The sequence below is a fragment of the Juglans regia genome, chromosome 8 (assembly GCF_001411555.2).
Source record: "Juglans regia cultivar Chandler chromosome 8, Walnut 2.0, whole genome shotgun sequence".
Lineage (NCBI taxonomy): Eukaryota > Viridiplantae > Streptophyta > Magnoliopsida > Fagales > Juglandaceae > Juglans > Juglans regia.
In genome coordinates this window covers 26,207,997-26,227,376 of record NC_049908.1, presented here as the reverse complement: position 1 = coordinate 26,227,376, position 19,380 = coordinate 26,207,997, and the positions used below count along the sequence as shown (strand labels likewise).

Below are 19,380 nucleotides of genomic sequence, written 5' to 3'. Positions count from 1 at the left end.
TCGAAATTCGAATGTAATGATACTAAATATTGATGTATTCACCTTTGTTTACGCTCATGTTTTCCTTTTCAATCCCTAAAATGAGAATGTCCGGGCCATAAGCAAAACGTTTGATATGTAATCTTCTTGGCCACATGTACATGCAGTTCTGGTCCAATTGTTGGTTCCAGACATAAATGTTTTGGCCTTGTTCATAAATTAAGTAGAAATTTAAAGTTGGATATTGAATTGTTCCTCTGTTTGCATGTGGTCCACAAATCAGTAATGTTTTTTTCTTCATTAATGAATATATTAGAGAGAAGTGGACAAGTGGTCGGCTGTAATATATAGGTTCTAAAGAATATGCATGTGCGGACCCAACAATATTTTAAATGAAGTTTGTACGTGATAGGACAGTATTTAGCATTATTATTCCTAATTACAGAGGAGGTAACGCCATATTAGAGAAACAAACTAAAAAATAATTATTTAAATCTCAGGTAAGAACAACCAGATTTATTACACTGTAATAGAAATTTAAGAAGACAGAAATAGGAAAATGCTTTCTTATTCCACGTTGATAAATTATCACGCAAGAAGGACAACCTCGTTTTGGCAGCTAGAGATAGAAGCAGCTAAATAGTGAGCATTTAAACACACTCTTGGAACAAATACAAAGAAACCAAAACATGCAGATTAAGGTATTCTTCAATGGTTGGTAGAAGCCAAGCTGTTTCCAATGTCAATGACAAATCGGTATCTTACATCACCCTTAGCAAGACGCTCCATTGCCTTGTTAAGGTAGTCTATTGGAATAAGCTCAATGTCTGCTGTGATGTTATGTTTTGCAGCAAAATCTATCATCTCTTGTGTTTCCTTCAATCCTCCAGTGGCACTCCCCGCAACCATTTTTCTTCCTGTCAAAACAGGTCTTATTAACTCGATAGCTATATACGAACAAGATGGAATTCCAACTTATAACAAAGGGAAAAGTTAGTAATTGACTTGAAAGGAAATTACCCATAAGTAGAGGAAAGACTGGTAGCTCAAGCGGTTTCTCTGGTGCACCCAACATAACAAGCTTTCCATGAGACTTTAATAGACCAATTAAGGGCTGAATAGAATGCACAGCAGATACTGTATCCAGTATTCCATCAAACGTGCCCTGGGCAGCCTGTACAAATTTTATAGTTTTAACAATCACTCTCTATTAATATTATTAGACTATATATCAAGAGGAGAAGTAGAGAAAAATGTTGTTAGCTAACACTCACCTGTAATTGTTCTTGGTCACGACTATTTAAGAACGAGTCAGCACCAAGATGCCCCAGAGCTTCATCTTTCTTGTTGGCGGAGGTACTAATTACAGTCACTTTTGCTCCGAAAGCCTTGGCAAATTTAACACCCACATGACCAAGTCCACCTAGGCCAACAATCCCAATGTGTTTACCAGGCTCTGCTAACCCATAATATTTCAAAGGACTGTAAAGTGTAATCCCAGCACAAAGAAGGGGAGCACTAGCATCGAGTGGTAAGTTTTCAGGGAATCGAATGATGTAGCGCTCATTAGCTACCATAGTGTCTGAGTAGCCTCCGTATGTAATTGTGCCATCATGGTATATGTGATCATATGTCAGTATCGTTTGGGGACAGTAAATTTCAAGGTCATTGTTGCAGTTCTCGCAAGAGTGGCATGCACCAACCACGCATCCCACTCCCACTTTGTCTCCCACTTTAACTTTCTTCACCTCGTTCCCTACTTCTGTCACTTCCCCAACAATTTCGTGCCTGCAATTGAAATATGAAAGTCCAATGTTATTGCAGACTGAAGTAGTTACGTCTTTGTGTACCAAAAGATCAATTGACGTACGTGTTTGTTGATCTTTTTTAGGCTACACAATCGCTTAAAATGAAATGGAAACTTACCCAGGAACAAGTGGGTATTTGGAACTACCCCACTCGTTTTTGATCTTGTGAAGGTCGGAGTGGCATATCCCACAATAAAGAACTTTGAACCTTACATCCTTGTCTCCGGTTGCCCTATAGATATACCATTTAAAGCACAAATTGAAAACTCAGAAGCTTGAGAAAACAATGCATAACGACAACCAATGAGAGACAATCACAATCCTTGTTAGTTGATCAAAATTTGAAACTATTAAACATTAATGTATTTACTTTAAATGCTAAGAGAAGAAAACAGAAAGGAAGGGAAAACCGATCAAGTAAGAATGGAATTAAGGTGGGGAGCGAGAGATCGAGAGGGGACCTTCTGGAGAATTTAAAAGGCGAGAGAAGGCCAGAAGAATCTCTAGCTGCCCATCCAAAGGCCTTCACCGGGTGCTGTTCTTCGGGTGCTTTCTCCATTTTTGTCTTTTCTAGACACGTACGTACGTACTATAAAAACAGCTAACAAATAGTAACAATAGAGTGAGAGTTTAAGCAGATAACAATGAGAGAGAGATGTATGATAGGTATGGGATGTGAATTGTGGAGGCCAGAAACAAGCGTTCGATGTATATATAGCGGGAGTGGTGCAGTATTGAATTGGGGTTGGGATGACGTATTCGGTGAGCAAATGGGGGAAATACGTGAGGTAATGGCTTTTGTAATCTTGTTGACTGACGTACTCGATTAGCTAATCTTTTTGTCTTCGATACAGAGATCGGTGCATGGTTTAATTTGGCTGACGTACTCGATTAGCTAATTCCTGAATGTCTCGTCAGTGTTCTTATATATAGATTGAGTAATGCTACATACAGTCGTGGAATGCGCAAACGCCGTGCAGTCGCTTTGAAAAAGAGTGGGGTCCACTATTAAAAAATTAATTTTTTTTCAGGTGGGTCTCTTATTTATTCACTTTTTTCAAAACGACTGCACGGTGACTGCACGCTCACGACTGCAAGTATCATTTCTCATATAGATTTTATCATCTATATACCTATGAAATTATTATATTATAGATTGTTGGAGGTTATTGAAAATTATGAAAATGAAATAAAAAACTAATTAAAGAATATAAAGTAATTAAAAAGATATAAATAATAAAAAATAATAATATTTTATTATTATAGAGAATGTGATGACTAATTAAATATAGATTTTTATTTTTATTATTATTATAAAAAATAATACTTCCATTAATAAAAGGAGATTACATACATTTGTCAAGCCAAATGACTTGAAAAATAAAGTCTGGAATACAATCCCAGCATATAGCAATATCCTCCACATTTTTCACATACCAAGTTGAAGTATGAGTTGTCCTATTTCCCTTTCTAGGAACATAAACAAAAGAACAATTAACAAAACATGAAGAAAGAGACTTAATTTCCCTGTATAACAGCCCCAATCTTAGAGAGACATCCATAGCATTTTGCTCCAAAGCCTCCACCACCAACAAGCAATCAGATTCCACTTGAATTCTTGAGATGCCCATACTTGCCCACAGTTGAAGACCCCAAAAAATAGCTTTTAACTCCACAACTTCTGGTTCCTCAACTTCTCTCTCAACCCTGGATGTAGCCATCAACACCTTACCTTGATCATCTCGCAAAATAATCCCAATACCTGATTTGCACAATTCTCCAAACATGGCTCCATCAACATTAAGCTTGAGCAGACTCGGTAAAGGAGGTTTCCAGCAAAAGTGCCATTTTGCTTGCTCCCTAGACTTCAATTGAACTTGTACATAACTCCTTATTAAACTCAAAGCATTATCAACAACCGTTTTTGGACTCAAAAGCACCTGATCATGCACCATTTGATTATGCCTATACCAAAAACTCCAAGCTATAGTAAAGAAAAGACATAAATTTTCCTTAAGAACCCCGTGGCACAAAAGCAAAGCTATATGACAAATTTTCAAATTGTGATCCAAAGGCAAAGCAGGCAATAGCTCTTTCCACAAACACAATAAACTATCACAAGTAAGCAATGCATGATTGAGATCTTCACCCATGAAACTACAAAAATTGCAAACAGGATCTATGAGTACATGTCTCCTCACTAAGTTTTGTTTTGAGGGAAGGCCATCTTTACAAGCGCACCAAGCAAATATTTTTATCTTGCTTGGTACTTGCATCCTCCATGGTTGCTTCCATAACACATGCATAGAACTTGCTGTTGAAGCCTCAGCAAGCTGAGATCCCAAACTTCCTTTAATAAACCTGTAACAGCTTTTAACACTAAAGTCCCCATTCCTCTCATGAACCCAAACTTGTTTGTCAACATTAACACTTGGACAAACAACAAGCTTGAGAATATCTGACACCACATTTGGATTGAAGAGAGATCTTAGTTTGAGAACATTCCAATTTCTTGCATCAACATCCATAAGAGAAGCCACCACCTCATCTTGTACTTGGGCTAAGCCATGAGAACCTTCAAAACATAAAGCCCGATGACCTGGAATCCACTAGTCAGTCCAAATTTTGAGAGTTCTCCCGTCACCAATACGCCATCTGCACCCTCCAAGGATCCACTTCTTAGCTTCCCAAATGCCCCTCCAAGTGTAAGAATGGGAGTTTCCTAAACCTGCTTGTTCAAAAGCTGAATTAGGAAAATATCTAGCCTTTAACAATCTAAAGACTAAGGAAGACTCATCCTACAGCACACGCCAACCCTGCTTAGCCAATATAGCCAAATTAAAAGTCCTCAAATCTTTAAAACCCAAGCCCCCACCAGCTTTTGTTTCACACATTTCTACCCAACTCAACCAATGAATCTTCCTTTCCGCCCCCTTTTGACCCCACCAGAATTTTGCCATTAAGCCCTCCAAATCAGAATACAAAGTTGAAGGTAATAAATAGCAACTCATTGCATACATAGGTATTGACTGCACTACAGCTTTCAAAAGCACTTCCTTCCCCCCTTGTGAGAGCAATTGTTTCTTCCAACCTTTGAGTTTTTGCCACACTCATTGCTTAATAGAAAAGAAAGCCCGATGCCTCGACCTCCCCACCATAGGAGGAAGGCCTAAATACTTTTCATACTGCTGGATCTCACTATTACCGCACAACTGTTTAATCTCAGCTCGGACCGCTCTTCTGACATTGTTGCTGAAAACCATGGTTGTTTTCTCCTTATTAATTTTCTAACTCGAGACAGATTCAAAAAAATCCAAAACAGCATGCACTCGTCTATTTTCCTCAACCTCAGCCTTACAAAAACTAACACAATCATCTGCGAATAGCAAATGATTAATGTTAGGAGCACCCCTTCAAATTTTCAGACCTGAAATCTCTCTCCCTCCCCCCTCCCCCCCAGCCCTTCTTTCGACAATAAAGTAATCAATCCTTCAGTGCAAAGTAAGAACAAATAAGGAGACAAGGGGTCCCCTTACCTCAAGTCCTAAGAAGGATAAACAGGCCCTTTAGGCTCGCCATTAATCAATATCGAGAAGGAAACTGAGCAAACACAAAACATTATCAAAGAGACAATTTGAGGAGCAAAACCCATCACTTCCATAACTGATTGTAGAAAGCCCCATTACACCCTATCATAAGCCTTACTCATGTCTAATTTAAGACAATATAGATTTTAAGTATTAAGTGATTAACTAAAAGTTAAAAAGTAACATATTCTTTAAATTTTAAAGTTTGGGATGACCAATGCTCTTAAGGGTCAAAGACGTGGGTTCGGTTTTGGATGGTTGTGGAGATGATGTGAAAATTTATAATAATCTCAATGAGATATATTTAATGAAAAAACCTACGGTTGGCAACCTAGTTTACACAACAGGTAACTCATGTACTATTTAAAACCTTTTCAAATAATAATTTACTGTTGTACATTATTCAGAAAACCCAAAACTTAATTTATCCTTGATAAATAATTATCCTTCTTTTTTATAATTACTCAGATATAACTCGCTTTCAATGTTTTTTTTCAATTTATTTTATTTCATTTTATTTTTAACATATGAAATGCTTACACGTAAAATTTCTAATATTTTTGGAAGAATGAAATTTCGAATTATTTGTTTAATTATTTATTGTATTACTTCATTGATGGCATTCCCAAAAAATTCCAATTGAACTATTTATTCTAGCCTAAAAATATTCAACCCTTCCAAACTTATAATTCTTGCTTCGTCTTTGAATTATTTGTTTAATTTCAAATAAGTTGGGTCGAACATATACGCTAGGAAATCTCCTATTGCGGCGATTTGGGAATTGGACGAGAAAATGACCTCACTATCAGCGGCGAAGATTTAACCTATTGCGAGGAAATATGTCGCCGCAATTAACATTTTCCAACGATGTACGTGCATCTGCACAGATAATTACGGCGATTATAGAGGTATTTTCAGCGGCCAATAATCGCCAGAAAAGGGTAAGTAATTACGACCAATTTTGACATTCGATGATTTTACACAAAACAAAAAAAAAAAAAAAACAAAGAATTCCGACCAACGTGCGTCGAATAAAATTTGGACGAAAATAAGTATTTTCAGCTATTTTCTATGGTATTTGTGGCCAAAGTTAGGGCTGAAAAAGTCTTTTTTCTTGTAGTGAAAAGAAGTTATACATTACACTTCTAGATCTTCAACCTTAAAAATTACATATGGAAGGGAATTGATGGAAAATGATAGTATGCTCTCTCATTTTGACTGTCTATGTATTTAATTTTTTTTGTTTAATAGTTAAGAAAGTGACTATTAGTGTATTGATATTTTTTTATTTTTAAAAAATATTTAAATATATTTAGATAATGTGAAAAAGAAAAAAGAAAAAAAAAGGTGAGATTTAGCCTAACTAGGAGCACACCTAGCAATCACTGCTGGGTGGCACCCTTGCAGTATCCAAAATTAATTAGCAAGTTTTCATCGCAAAGGTCAAGAAGGTCATTTTTAAATACAAAATATAGTATAAAATATAAATGTAACTATAATTTGATGAATATTTCAAATAAGGAAATCTATTCGCAACTGCATAACTAAAAGACTAATACTAAAATTAATAAATGTATATATTTAAGTAACTAATTATTATATTAAAAAGGATCAATATACATCTAAACTTTGATATGTTTACATTACAAAATATATGATATTCGTATCTATATATACTTAATAGCATCAGTGACTAATATAGTTACATTAATTCATATACATACATATATGCATACAAATCTATAGACAGTATCTAAAATAATACTAATAACTGGTAATAATTTATATCCATTATATAATCAATAATATATTTAATTATATCTAAATGAATGTTGATTAGTCGAGTCAACTAGGGGTGAAAAAAAAAAGGACCGAACCGGTAGGTTAGATCCGATATTGGGTTTGATTCGGTCTGGTACTGGTTTCATTTTTTCCAAAACCAGTCAAAAGGTTTCAATTTTCCTTTTTCTCACACCAGATCAAACCGAATCGGACCAATTCATATACATATATATTTTTTTTAATTTTTCATATTGTATAAAATATTTTTTTATATTATATATAATTTTTATATATAATATATCACTATATTATATATTATAATATAATTATAATATTCTACAATATATTATAATATATATTATATACTATATAATATACCGAAAAAACCGGACCAAAATTGATAAAACCGGAAGTAAAGGTGTATACCGGTCAATTTCGGTCCGATTTTTGACATTTTAGAACCGAATCTGTTTATACCGATTTTTAGATTTGAAAACCCGATACAGTACCAATAACACCCCTAAACCAATACTTCCTGTTTTACCGATTCCGATCCGGTTCGGTTTTATTTTTCTGGTATATTATATATATATAGTATATATAATATTGTATATATATTATAGTATATAATAATATAGTGATAATGTAGTGTAGTATATTATAATATATTTTGATATAGTATTAGTATAACTACTAATATTATAAACTATAGTGATAATATATAATTATTTATATAAGATTTTAAATTTTAATGTTATATTAATTAATAATTTATCATTAATACAAAATTATTTTATATATAATTATATATATTATATATATAAATTATATATCAAATAAAAAGCCGTATAAAAAATATTTTATACAATATAAAAACTTAATATATATATATATATATATGTAAATATATGAACCGATCCGGTGTTAGAAAAAAAAAAATCGGAACCGGACTAATTTGAACGATTTTGAGAAAGATGGAAACGGCACTAGACCGGACCAAACCTAATACCAGACCAACCCACTGGTTTAGTCTGGTCCGATCTGGTTTATTGGTTCATCGGTTTTTTTCACCCATAACAAAATGTATCGGTTTAAGAAAATAATCGATGTGGTATCAATTTTTCAAATCTCAAAATCAGAATGTATTGATTCGATTTCAAAATATATCAAAAACCAAATAGAAGGGGACCAATTCACCCCTAGAGTCAACGAGGGGAGTCACCTGCATGAACCCGCGGAGATAGTCACATTCTTAATAGCTAATCGAGTACGTCAGCCATCCTCCTGCATGAGTATGGTCAATAAGAGGACTACTTGTTCTTGGGCACCGCCTACAATCTTCCGAAGATTCCGAAAGCCATTACCTCACGTACTCCATAGCTTTAGCTCACCCAATACGTCATCGCATCCTAAATTCCAACAGTCCCTCTCTCCCTACGAATATATATCAAAAGCTTACCAGGGCTTGGACATCCCCAAACAACACATATCTCTCCCTCGTTCTACACCCAAGTTCTCTGCATAAAATCTCCCTCATTTGTTAGTACTACTTCTATTGGTTCGTTGTCGCTTTCGAGAAAAAACAAAGAAAATCAACGGCAAAAACACCGGAGGAAGAGCACCCCATCAAGGCCATTGGATGGGCTGCCAGAGATTCTTCTGGCGTCCTTTCACCTTTCAAATTCTCCAGACGGTACTCTCTCTCTCTCTCTCTCTCTCTCTCTCTCTTTCACGTTCCTACTTCATTGATTGTTATTGCATTTTTCTTTCTCTTTATCCTTTCTGATGTTTGTGAGTTTTTGGATTGTGCTAAAATGGTATGTTTGCAGGGAAACTGGAGAAAAGGATGTAAGATTTAGAGTTATTTACTGTGGGATATGCCACACGGACCTTCACATGGTCAAGAACGAATGGGGCACATCCATCTACCCACTTGTCCCTGGGTATATTTCTATGTCATCACTACAAGTGCTCACTTCGGATCATGTTAATGATCCAATATAATGTTTTATATCTGGAGTAATTTTTGTGTTTGTCTAAGAAGGCATGATTTATTTACTTACAAGAGTTCAATCTGCTGAGTTTTTTGTTCATATTGGAAATCAATGTGATTTTTAGCCTAAAACAATGTCAAGAAACACGTTCATTTTTGGAGCACAAAGTAAGTAAAGTACTGCCCTGAAATTGGGGTTTCAATTCAACTGCAGGCACGAAATTGTTGGGGAAGTGACAGAAGTGGGGAGCAGAGTGAAAAAAGTTAAAGTGGGAGACAAAGTGGGAGTAGGAGGCGTGGTTGGTGCATGCCACTCCTGCGAGAACTGTAACAATGACCTTGAACTTTACTGTCCAAAACTGATATTATCCTACGGTGCGTGTTACTACGATTGAACAGTTACATACGGAGGCTACTCAGACACCATGGTAGCTAATGAGCGCTACATCCTCCGAGTCCCTGAAAACATGCCACTTGATGCTGCTGCTCCCCTCCTTTGTGCTGGAATCACAGTTTATAGCCCATTGAAATATTATGGGTTGGCAGAGCCAGGAAAACACATTGGGGTTGTTGGCCTTGGTGGGCTCGGTCATGTGGGTGTTAAATTTGCCAAAGCTTTTGGAGCAAAAGTGACGGTAATTAGTACTGTAATGCCCCGAACCCGAGGGTCCGGAGAGTTAACTCATGTCACTAACAAACCTGTCTCTCCAAGCACTAAAAACTCCAAGGACTTCATGATTAGCACACAATTCATATTTTTCCAAATAACCATAATAACACTCCATAAGTTATCATTACAAAACATAAACCAAAAAGGGGTCCACAATCTCCCAATAACCTCAAAAATATAACAATACATCTTTAGGTCTCAATAGGTCCAAACAACGTAAAGTACTTCAAATACTCAAGTTAAATCCATCTACTAACAATGGTACTCTAAGTACCCAATCCTTCCATTCATATCTAGCCAGCTTCAATTCTATTCCTGACCCCCAGCTGGAAAGTCAATATCATCTGAAAATATATGAAGATAAGGGGGGTGAGTTATCAACAACTCAGTAAGCAGAGGACATATACTAGCATGTAAACATGAGCCTTTTCAGAAAGTTCAATATGCAGAAACAAAACATTTTATTTTTTTATATGCAGATCTCAGAAAACGTGTTATCAGAAAATCAGAGCGACTTTTCAAACATTTCATACTCAAGTCAACAATTCATATTTGAGGATCCATTTCATATTCAAAAACACTTTGGCATAACATAACTGAACATCTCCATCTTATCATGTCATATCATATACCATGTTTAACCCCCGTGGTAGGGTTGTGCTATCCCCGGTGGCCAAACCAGGCAGTATCATGTGATGAACTTCCCCTTTTTCAATCTCGGAGCCCCGAGTGTGCACACAAGAAAGAACACGTAAAAAGACCACTTTGTTTCCAAAGTGGGTGCACTCATATCATATCATGGTGGTACCAACCATATCACGTGAACAGTATCATCATATCAGAACCATATTCAGAACAGATAAGTATGCCAAAGTTTTATCATATCCATATCATATCAAAACACGTGCGAAACATATTCATATCATTTCTATTTGATCAAAAACAGATCCATATCATTTCATATCACATGCATAAAAATTTCAATGATATCATATTCGCTCTTTTGCATATTTCATAAACATGTCAAATATTGCTCATGTCTACACATTTCATGTCAAAAATATTTCTTTTCTCTTTCATATGTATCTCATGAGGGAATGCAAAACATATACTAAGGTTGTTTTTCACTTCTTCTTTTTAAAACAACATGCACATTTTTTTTACAAACCAACCTCAGTTCATTTCTTTTTATGCAAATCCAGCATAGGAACCCCGCTTACCTGGATTCTTTAATCTTTCAAAATTCCTCAACGAAGCCGAATAAATATTAATCGTCACCTATAAAAATCACGCAAATTCTGTAAATTTTCAATCAATCATGTATTTCGATATTTGAACCTAAGAACCTATTTTAAATCCTCAAAACCTAGAATTCTAATAATTCCTATTATACCACCATTATCTAAAACCACTAATATCCACTTAGTCGAATTCGTACCGAATAAGAGATTTAATCGAACAAATATCTAGGCATTTGCCGAACTCAATAAAGAGTAATCTTCAACAATATCTAAAGTACCAACAATGTATTATAAATTAATAGAATATTTAGACTACTATAAAAAGTCTTATAAAATACGCCATGCAAAACTCCTCAAAAGAAATTAGAGTTTTTGTTAACAATATTGTTAAAATATTTTCTACACAAAAATAATGTTTTATGAGACTTAAACCTAAAACTCATTTTAACATAACAACAAAAATAAATAAATAGATAAATACCCTTCATCCGAAACACATTTCAGTAAAAAAAAAAATACCAACTTAGTTGATGATTTAAACAAAAGGGCGAAACGGTAAAAAAAAAAAAACATTTTTCTCCTACCTGTTACTCGAGAAAACCACACTTTCCTTATTAAGTAACTGTTATTAACAGCAAAACTAAAATCAGAAGAGGCAAAAAAGCAAGTGACGGTGGAGACATACTCACGAGAAAGAAACTCGAGGCAGCAGCACCGTGGGAGTGCGACAGACGCTGGACAGAGGTGGTGAAGACCTTCCTCGACGGCGTCGCACGGGAAGAGAGGGAGAGAGAGCTGAAATCGAGAGAGAGAGAGAGCTGAAACCGAGCAGTAAAAAAAATGAGAGAAGAGGTGGAGTGGAAGATATGGGGAGGGAGTGTCCGTGGCTTACCCAGGGGCAGAGGTGGCGCGCGGAGGACTGATGGTGGTGCGACGATGGCTGGCGGTGAGGATTGCCAAGTAGGCAGCACACGGATGGAGGGAGAATTCCTCTGTTTTCAGGCGTGAAAACAGGGGAGGGGCTCTTAATCCAATGGCTGAGAAACCGAACGTGGAACCCGGAGGGACGGTGGCGCACGGCTGGGGGAGGGACTCCGAGTGCATGAGCTACTGGCGAGACTGTGTGTGGAGGAGTTGCTGCACGGAAGTGACTCTGCGGGTGGCCGATTGATGTTGCAGACCGAGGCTTCGGTTTGGTGTTTTGCAGAGAACCCGTGGTCTTCTGTGAAGAGGGAACCGAGCGGCACTTAGCCTAGGGTTGTAGTTGCTTCATATATATATATAGACCAAAATAGAAAGTAGATCAAACCTAAATAAAAGGGAAGAAAAACATGCACGAAAATGGAAACGAACCGTGCGATGCGTGGCATGGCGTGAACCCGTGAAACTATTTCTGAACATGTGAACCCCGTGCATGGGTCCAGTAATGCTGGGTCTTACAAGTACCTCCTCTAGCAAGAAAGATGAAGCTTTGGAACATCTTGGTGCTGAGTACTCATTTTTGCTTAGCTCTAACCAAGAACAATTGGAGGTAAATATTAAACTATATATAAGACTTCTTGTTCCCATTGATTAATTGATGCTCCCTGTGACCAGATGCAGCCGTTTAAGGAATGGTTGTGACAAGTAATAAATTTGTGCAGGCTAGCCTGGGCACGTTTGATGGTATACTAGATACAGTATCTGCTATTCATTCGATTTTACCCTTAATTGGTCTATTGAAATCTCATGGAAAGCTTGTTATGTTGGGTGCACCAGAGAAACCGCTTGAGCTACCCATCTTTCCTCTACTTATGGGTACTTTCATTTAAGTCTATCACAAATGTTTTCCTTTGTTATGATTAAGTACTGGGTGTTCCGTTTTGTTCTTTTATACCTATAGAGTACTTGATAAGATTAGCTTGAACAGGAAGGAAGATGGTTGCGGGTAGTTTGACCGGAGGAGTGAAGGAAATTCAGGAGATGATAGACTTTGCGGCAAAACACAACATCACAGCAGATATTGAGGTTATTCCAATAGACTACGTTAATAAGGCAATGGAGCGTCTTGCTAAGGGTGATGTCAGATACCGATTTGTCATTGACATTGGAAATAGCTTGGCTTCTTCCAACTGAAGACTACCTCAATTAATCGGCTTGTCTTAGTTTTCTTCATGTATTTGTGTCAACGATTTCTTTTAAATTTTGCTCGAGTTTTGCTTTTATCTCGAGCAAAACATGGTTGTCCTTATAATTAAAGTATAATTAAAAAATGCCAAACAAGCTGAAAAATGCCAAATAAGGTCACATGTCCATGAGTGACCCCCTCCCAATTTTATTTAAAAACCTCACTTGTGGCGGAAGAAAACCGTGGTAACAATCCGGACATTTGGGATTTACAAATAATGAATAAGAAACCATCCCAAATGTCAAACCAAAACACACCAATAAACCAAAACCAAATAACAAGGCCTATAAATTAAAAACGAGCATTAAGCAAATCCAATTTTTCCAGTCACAAATACCCTTTAAGAAATCTCGGACAATCATCCACATTATTCCAAGTAGACGTACACCCTTCTGCCCCTAGCTTAGCAAGATAATTTGCCGACGAATTTCCTTCACGATAAATTTGCTTGACTTCCACCTCCAAATTCCCCAACAACATTTGTATCTCTTCCCAAAAATCTTCCAAATACCTAATTGTACATCTTTTATTTCTTAGCCAATTTATAACCAATAAAGAATCCATTTCTATGTCAATGTGATAAATATCAAGAGAATGAGTAAGACGCAAACCATGAAGAAGGGCCATCAGTTCACCCTTATTATTATTTCCTGTATCTAGATGAATTGCAAAGGCCACCTGCAATTGGCTCAAAGAATTTCGAATGACTCCTCCTGCCCCCATCATACCCGGATTTCCAAGAAAGCTTCCATCAACATTTAGTTTAAAACGACCTGCCATAGGCGGCATCCATCTCACAAGTTTCGGCGTTTTACGTTGAACCAATTTAATCGGCAACTAGAAAGCCAATAAAATTGCCTCATCTGCAGCTTGTAGCCCAACACCTCCCTTCAGCTTTTCCCCTAACCAACCCACCCAGAATTTAATTTTTTCCCATGTCGACCTCGCTGACTCCTCTACATTTTCCATCCTTGCTTTGCATCTCCTATTCCAAAGACACCAAATAAGAATGCAAGGAAGGATACCAACCAAAGACCCAATTTGAGAATTTTTTTTCTGCTTTAAGGAACCAACTTTCTACACGAACCCTCCATCCCCTACCACAAATAGAGCTCATACCAACAAAAAGAGAAGCCAGCAACCACAACTCTTCCGCAAACTCCCCAACTGCCAAAATATGGTTTAAATCTTCATACCCACTTGAAGAGCAATAGTTGCATCTCGAAACAATTGGAATACCTAGTTTACGAACATTATCATCAACACTCAAGGCATTATGAAAAGCCTTCCATACCATAACTGAAAATTTTTTTGGCAAACAAGGATGCCATACCCAATGAGCCCATGTCACTTTTGGTACTCGAAACCGAATATGACTCCAATCACTTTTGGTAGAAAATTTACCATCCACAGTTTCAGTCCAGATCAGAATATCATTTCCATTTTTATTGCTTCCCAAGCTATTCACCACTACCAAAGCATTATTAGGACCCACCAGCCTAGCAATACATTCAACATCCCAGACAACCTCCAGTTTACAATCTTTAACAGTAATATTTGGCATAGGGACATTATCATAATGATTTATTAAAGGACCCTCATCCGATCATTTGTTATACCAAAAAGATATATTACAATCTCTAACCTTCCATCGAGAGAGATTAAGAACCAAAGGTACACACTTCACGATCATACGCCAATTCCTGGAGCCCTTATTCACATCCACAAGCGAAACATGATTATGTTTAATATATTTGGCTCGAAAAAATTAGCCCATAGAGAATCCTCATGAAGCAATTTCCAGGCAAACTTTATATGAAGAGAATGTTGAATTTCATCCAATCTTTTAATACCCAGACCCCACCTCAGGGAGACAAAGCTTATCCCAAGCTCGCCAACATGTTTTTTCCTTTCCTTCCGTCGAACCCCAAAAAATTTTTCTAAAGCAAGCCTTTAAACAACTGAGCACTACCTTTGGAATTTGGACTGTACATAACAAGTGAATAGGCATACTTGACAAAACATGTTTTATCAAAATTAAATGTGCACCTTGTGAAAGCAGCTTAGATTGCCACCCATCCACTCTTTGACGAACCCGCATCACTAAATCATCCAAATGGACCGCTTTAAGCTTGCCAGAAATAATAGGGACACCCAGGTACCGAAATGGATAAGCACCCTCTTTAAAACCTGTAGAAAGCAAAATAGCACGATGGCGAGTAGGGGTAATATATTTAGAGAAAATGAGTGAAGATTTCTCCACACATACCACCTGTCCCGACCATGTCTCATAGGTATGAAAAACTCTCAAAATGTTACGGAGAGACCTAAGATTTCCACTTGTAAAGAGAATAATATCATCAGCATAAAGGAGATGAGAAATACATGGAACCCCTCTTGGATGAGAAAAAACATCAATCTTCCCCACCATAAATTCCTTTTTTAAAAGCCGAGATAGAATTTCTTCCACTAGGATAAATAATAAAGGGGAAAGTGGATCCTCTTGTCATAAACCACAACCACCTTTGAAAAAACCTTTAGAAACCACATTCATCACCAATGAGAACCAAGGCAAAATAATACAACTACAAATCAACCCACAAACTTGGTTAGAAAACCTAAGGCCTCCATAACATGTAATAAAAAATCTCATTCTACATTGTCATATGCTTTAGCCATATCAACCTTCATCAACACATTGTCGTCCCTCTTTTTTTATTATTAATAGAATGAATCATCTCTTGAGTCAAACTAATATTATCAAAAATACTTCTCCCCAAAAGAAAAGCACCTTGCTCAGGTGATATCCCTCTAGCAATAGTAGGAGTAAGCCGCTTCATAAGAATTTTCGAGCATACTTTATACATGACTAGCATAAACTGATAGGCCTAAATTTATCAAAAGAATATGGATTCGCTACTTTCATGATCAGCACCAAAGAGGATGCTGTGTAATATCTAGGAAATGAATTCCGAGCAAAAAAATCACCCACAAATTCTACCACATCATTTTTCACAATATCCCAACATGAACAAAAGAACCCCGAGCCAAACCCATCAGGACCAGGACTACTATCCATCGGAATCGAAAAAATAGCATTTTTTACTTCCTCCATAGACGAAATCTGACAAATTAAATCATTATCTTTTGGAACAATAGTCTTTTCAACCAAATCAGATAAATCAAGAATAAATGCAAGTGGGCGAGATCTCAAAAGCGTATCAAAATATTCCACTGCACCTTTATGAACTTCCACCGGAGAGGAAAGATACTGCCCATAAGGTAAATTCATCTCATAATCATCTTAGTTCTGGCTGCCTTCACCGTATGAAAAAAATTAGCCGAAGCTTCACCTTTTGAAAGCCAATGAACCTTAGAAACCTGTCTAAGCCTAACTTCCTCACTTTGAAGCCAAGTATCCAACTCTAGTTTAGAAGTAATCAAGTCTAACTCCACCTCATCCGAGAAATTTTCATGCAAAGAGTCTTCAAGACTTTCAATTCTTTTCTCCAGCTCTCTAATATGAGTATCGGTCTTGCCAAAAAAATTTTTATTCCGTTCACACAAATAATTCTTGGTATTTTTTAATTTCCTTACAAGATGGAAAAGACCCGAATCACTCACATCCTCCTCCCAAGCCTTCTTGATCAAGCTCATAAAAGACTCATGTTCAACCCACATTTGTTGGAACTTAAAAGTAGGAAAACCATACGGTTGAGAATTAGAAATACTTACAACCATGGGTGAATGATCGGAAGTAGTTCGAGATAAATATTTCAACTGAATACCAGGCCAAATCAATAAGAGTGAAGAAGTAACCATTGCACGATCCAATCTTGCCCAATGTCGCGCCTGGCCCCATTGCCCGTTGCACCATGAAAACCGACTACCCGAGAAACATGGCTCTACCAAACCGCAAGCTTCAATACAATTGTTGAAATCTAGCATAGCCGATGCTGGCCTTGGGAGACCCCCTCGCCGATCTTCGTCAGATCTAACAATGTTAAAATCACCCGCAATGATCCAGTTAGCTTGATTCGGCAATTCATCCCACAAAACTCTACACTCCCCTTGAGAACATCGGGCATAAACAAACGACACAAAAACCTCCAAGCCGTTCACAGATAAAGAAACAGTAATCTGTTGCAATCCTTTAAACACAATTCGAACCTGCCAAAAACCATCCCAAAGCACCCATAATTTACCTCTGACCTCTACATTATTAGTACCATCAGTGTAATTCAAATAATTCTTCAAATACACCAACTGATTATTTGAATGAAAAGGTTATGCAATACCTAACACACAAGGTTTAAATCTATTTATCAACTTCCTCAATCTTTTCTTTGAACTACCCAACCTCCTAAGATTCCAAAACATCATAGACTGCATTATATATTAAAGCAAATAGGCTTGCTAGGAGCCCTGGTAGAGCTTCTTAATTTAATTCCCACTCCTTTGTCTTTCTGCTTATTTTTCTTGTTATCACATTTCGAGTCATAAGCTTTTTCTGCATTGATATTTTCCATCGCTACCATCATCTCCCCATTAGAAACGTGTTCATGTTCAACAACTTCCAAACTAATGCCCTGTTTTTCTCCCCCAGACGTACTAGAAGAACCCACCGGATTTGATCCTCCTTCCACAGAAGCCACAACTTCCAACCCCTTAATTGGAGAAGCCAAAATAATTGCCCTATCAGAGTCTTCCATCAAATCCAACTCCATCGAAGCATTCACCATGTCCACTTTATTTCCCTCTGAAAATACTTCCATTTCTGCCAAAACAACAGTATCCTGCACAAGGTTCGCACCCAACTGCACCTTCATACCAAATGTACCCTCCTCTAGTTTCTCACTTGCATGTCCAACCGTATCAGGCTTTTCTGATATAACCACATTTGTTTCCTCTGGAGGATCTTCAACATGTCTCTCATCATTGTTTTCATTCCCATCAACCATCTCAGGTTTCGGCAAAGTTATTTTAAGCATACCTACCTCTTCCACAAGACCAACAGTAGTATTTTTCCTCACCCAAACAAAATCATGTTTACCATTACCGATATCCTTGTCAATCTTTTCCTTCCCAGTCCCCTTACAATTTTTTTGAAGATGTCCTTGCACCTTCCACCGTAGACAATAAGCAGGTAGAGTTTCATACTCCACTTATTGAAACCAACTGTTAGGACATTGTGGAGTCCCAATCCAAAAACCATTGATTGGATCAACCGAAGCATCCATTTCAACACAAACTCTAACCCTATCCATTCTAGTAGCACATTTAGTACTATTATCTCTCTGTAAGAATTTACCAACCGGACTAACAATACTACGAAGGATCGACTCATGATAAAAGTTCAGTGGTAGTCCAGGAAAAAACACCCATATCGAAACCAAAGAAGGTTCCGACAATTTGCAAAAATCCGTATTCCAGTGAAAAACCCTATAATGAACGCCCTCCACTTCACAGGACTCACAAGCAAATGCTTTCAGGAAGTCGTCTTCATTAGAAAATCGGACGAATACATTCCTTAGCCTTTGCATAGAAGAAACCACTGGCTGATGCAGTATACCCCAACGGGCCTTGATATACGACCTGATAAAATCAAGAGACGGCCTCTTCCTAAGAAAATTCATCACCAAGGAGAACTTAAATGAGCTGACAAAGAAAGCTCTTCCTTGGAGAATACCACATAGAGTTCTCCATCTACCAGTTGTGGAAAACACCACAGAACCACTACCTTAAGGAGAGGCAACGGAGAAGACGACACCATGTCTGCAGAGGAGCGCATTCGATCCCCTGGCCCCTTTATGCCCCCAGGGCCACTGCAGCAGCCATGCAACCCTAGGAATCATAAGCCCGAAAAACCAAATTCTGAAATCGCCAAAATAGCCAAATTGTTAGCTCCGTAAATCTCGCAATTTCTTACAGGGTATTAACTCATAATCCCTGATCATAATCTTGTGTCAATAATGAAGCCCAACAGCACCTTATAAATCCCCCCCCAAGATATGATTGATCGATGCTTTGATGTTTTTTTAAAAATTTTCAATACGTACATGGCTGCGCACGCCATTATTAATGCATTCTTAGCGTTTTGTACATTGATGTTATCCTAAATTTGGGTTTAGTCATGTTAAACACGTCTTAAAA

The 19,380-nt window shown here is 37.2% G+C and overlaps 1 protein-coding gene and 1 pseudogene across 1 annotated transcript; one reads left to right on the top strand and one right to left on the bottom strand.

The window, feature by feature from the left end:
- Positions 1 to 16: 16 nt before the first annotated feature.
- Positions 17 to 13,175, top strand: LOC108986811 (annotated as a pseudogene).
- On the bottom strand, positions 481 to 2,471 carry LOC109003642 (probable mannitol dehydrogenase). The gene is made up of 5 exons (XM_035693237.1): positions 2,249 to 2,471; positions 1,906 to 2,019; positions 1,254 to 1,767; positions 1,000 to 1,153; positions 481 to 896 (listed from the first exon to the last, which is right to left on the bottom strand). Exons 1-5 carry the CDS (start codon positions 2,344 to 2,346, stop codon positions 688 to 690), a joined length of 1,089 nt encoding a protein of 362 aa, XP_035549130.1. The 5' UTR covers positions 2,347 to 2,471; the 3' UTR covers positions 481 to 687.
- Positions 13,176 to 19,380: the final 6,205 nt, after the last annotated feature.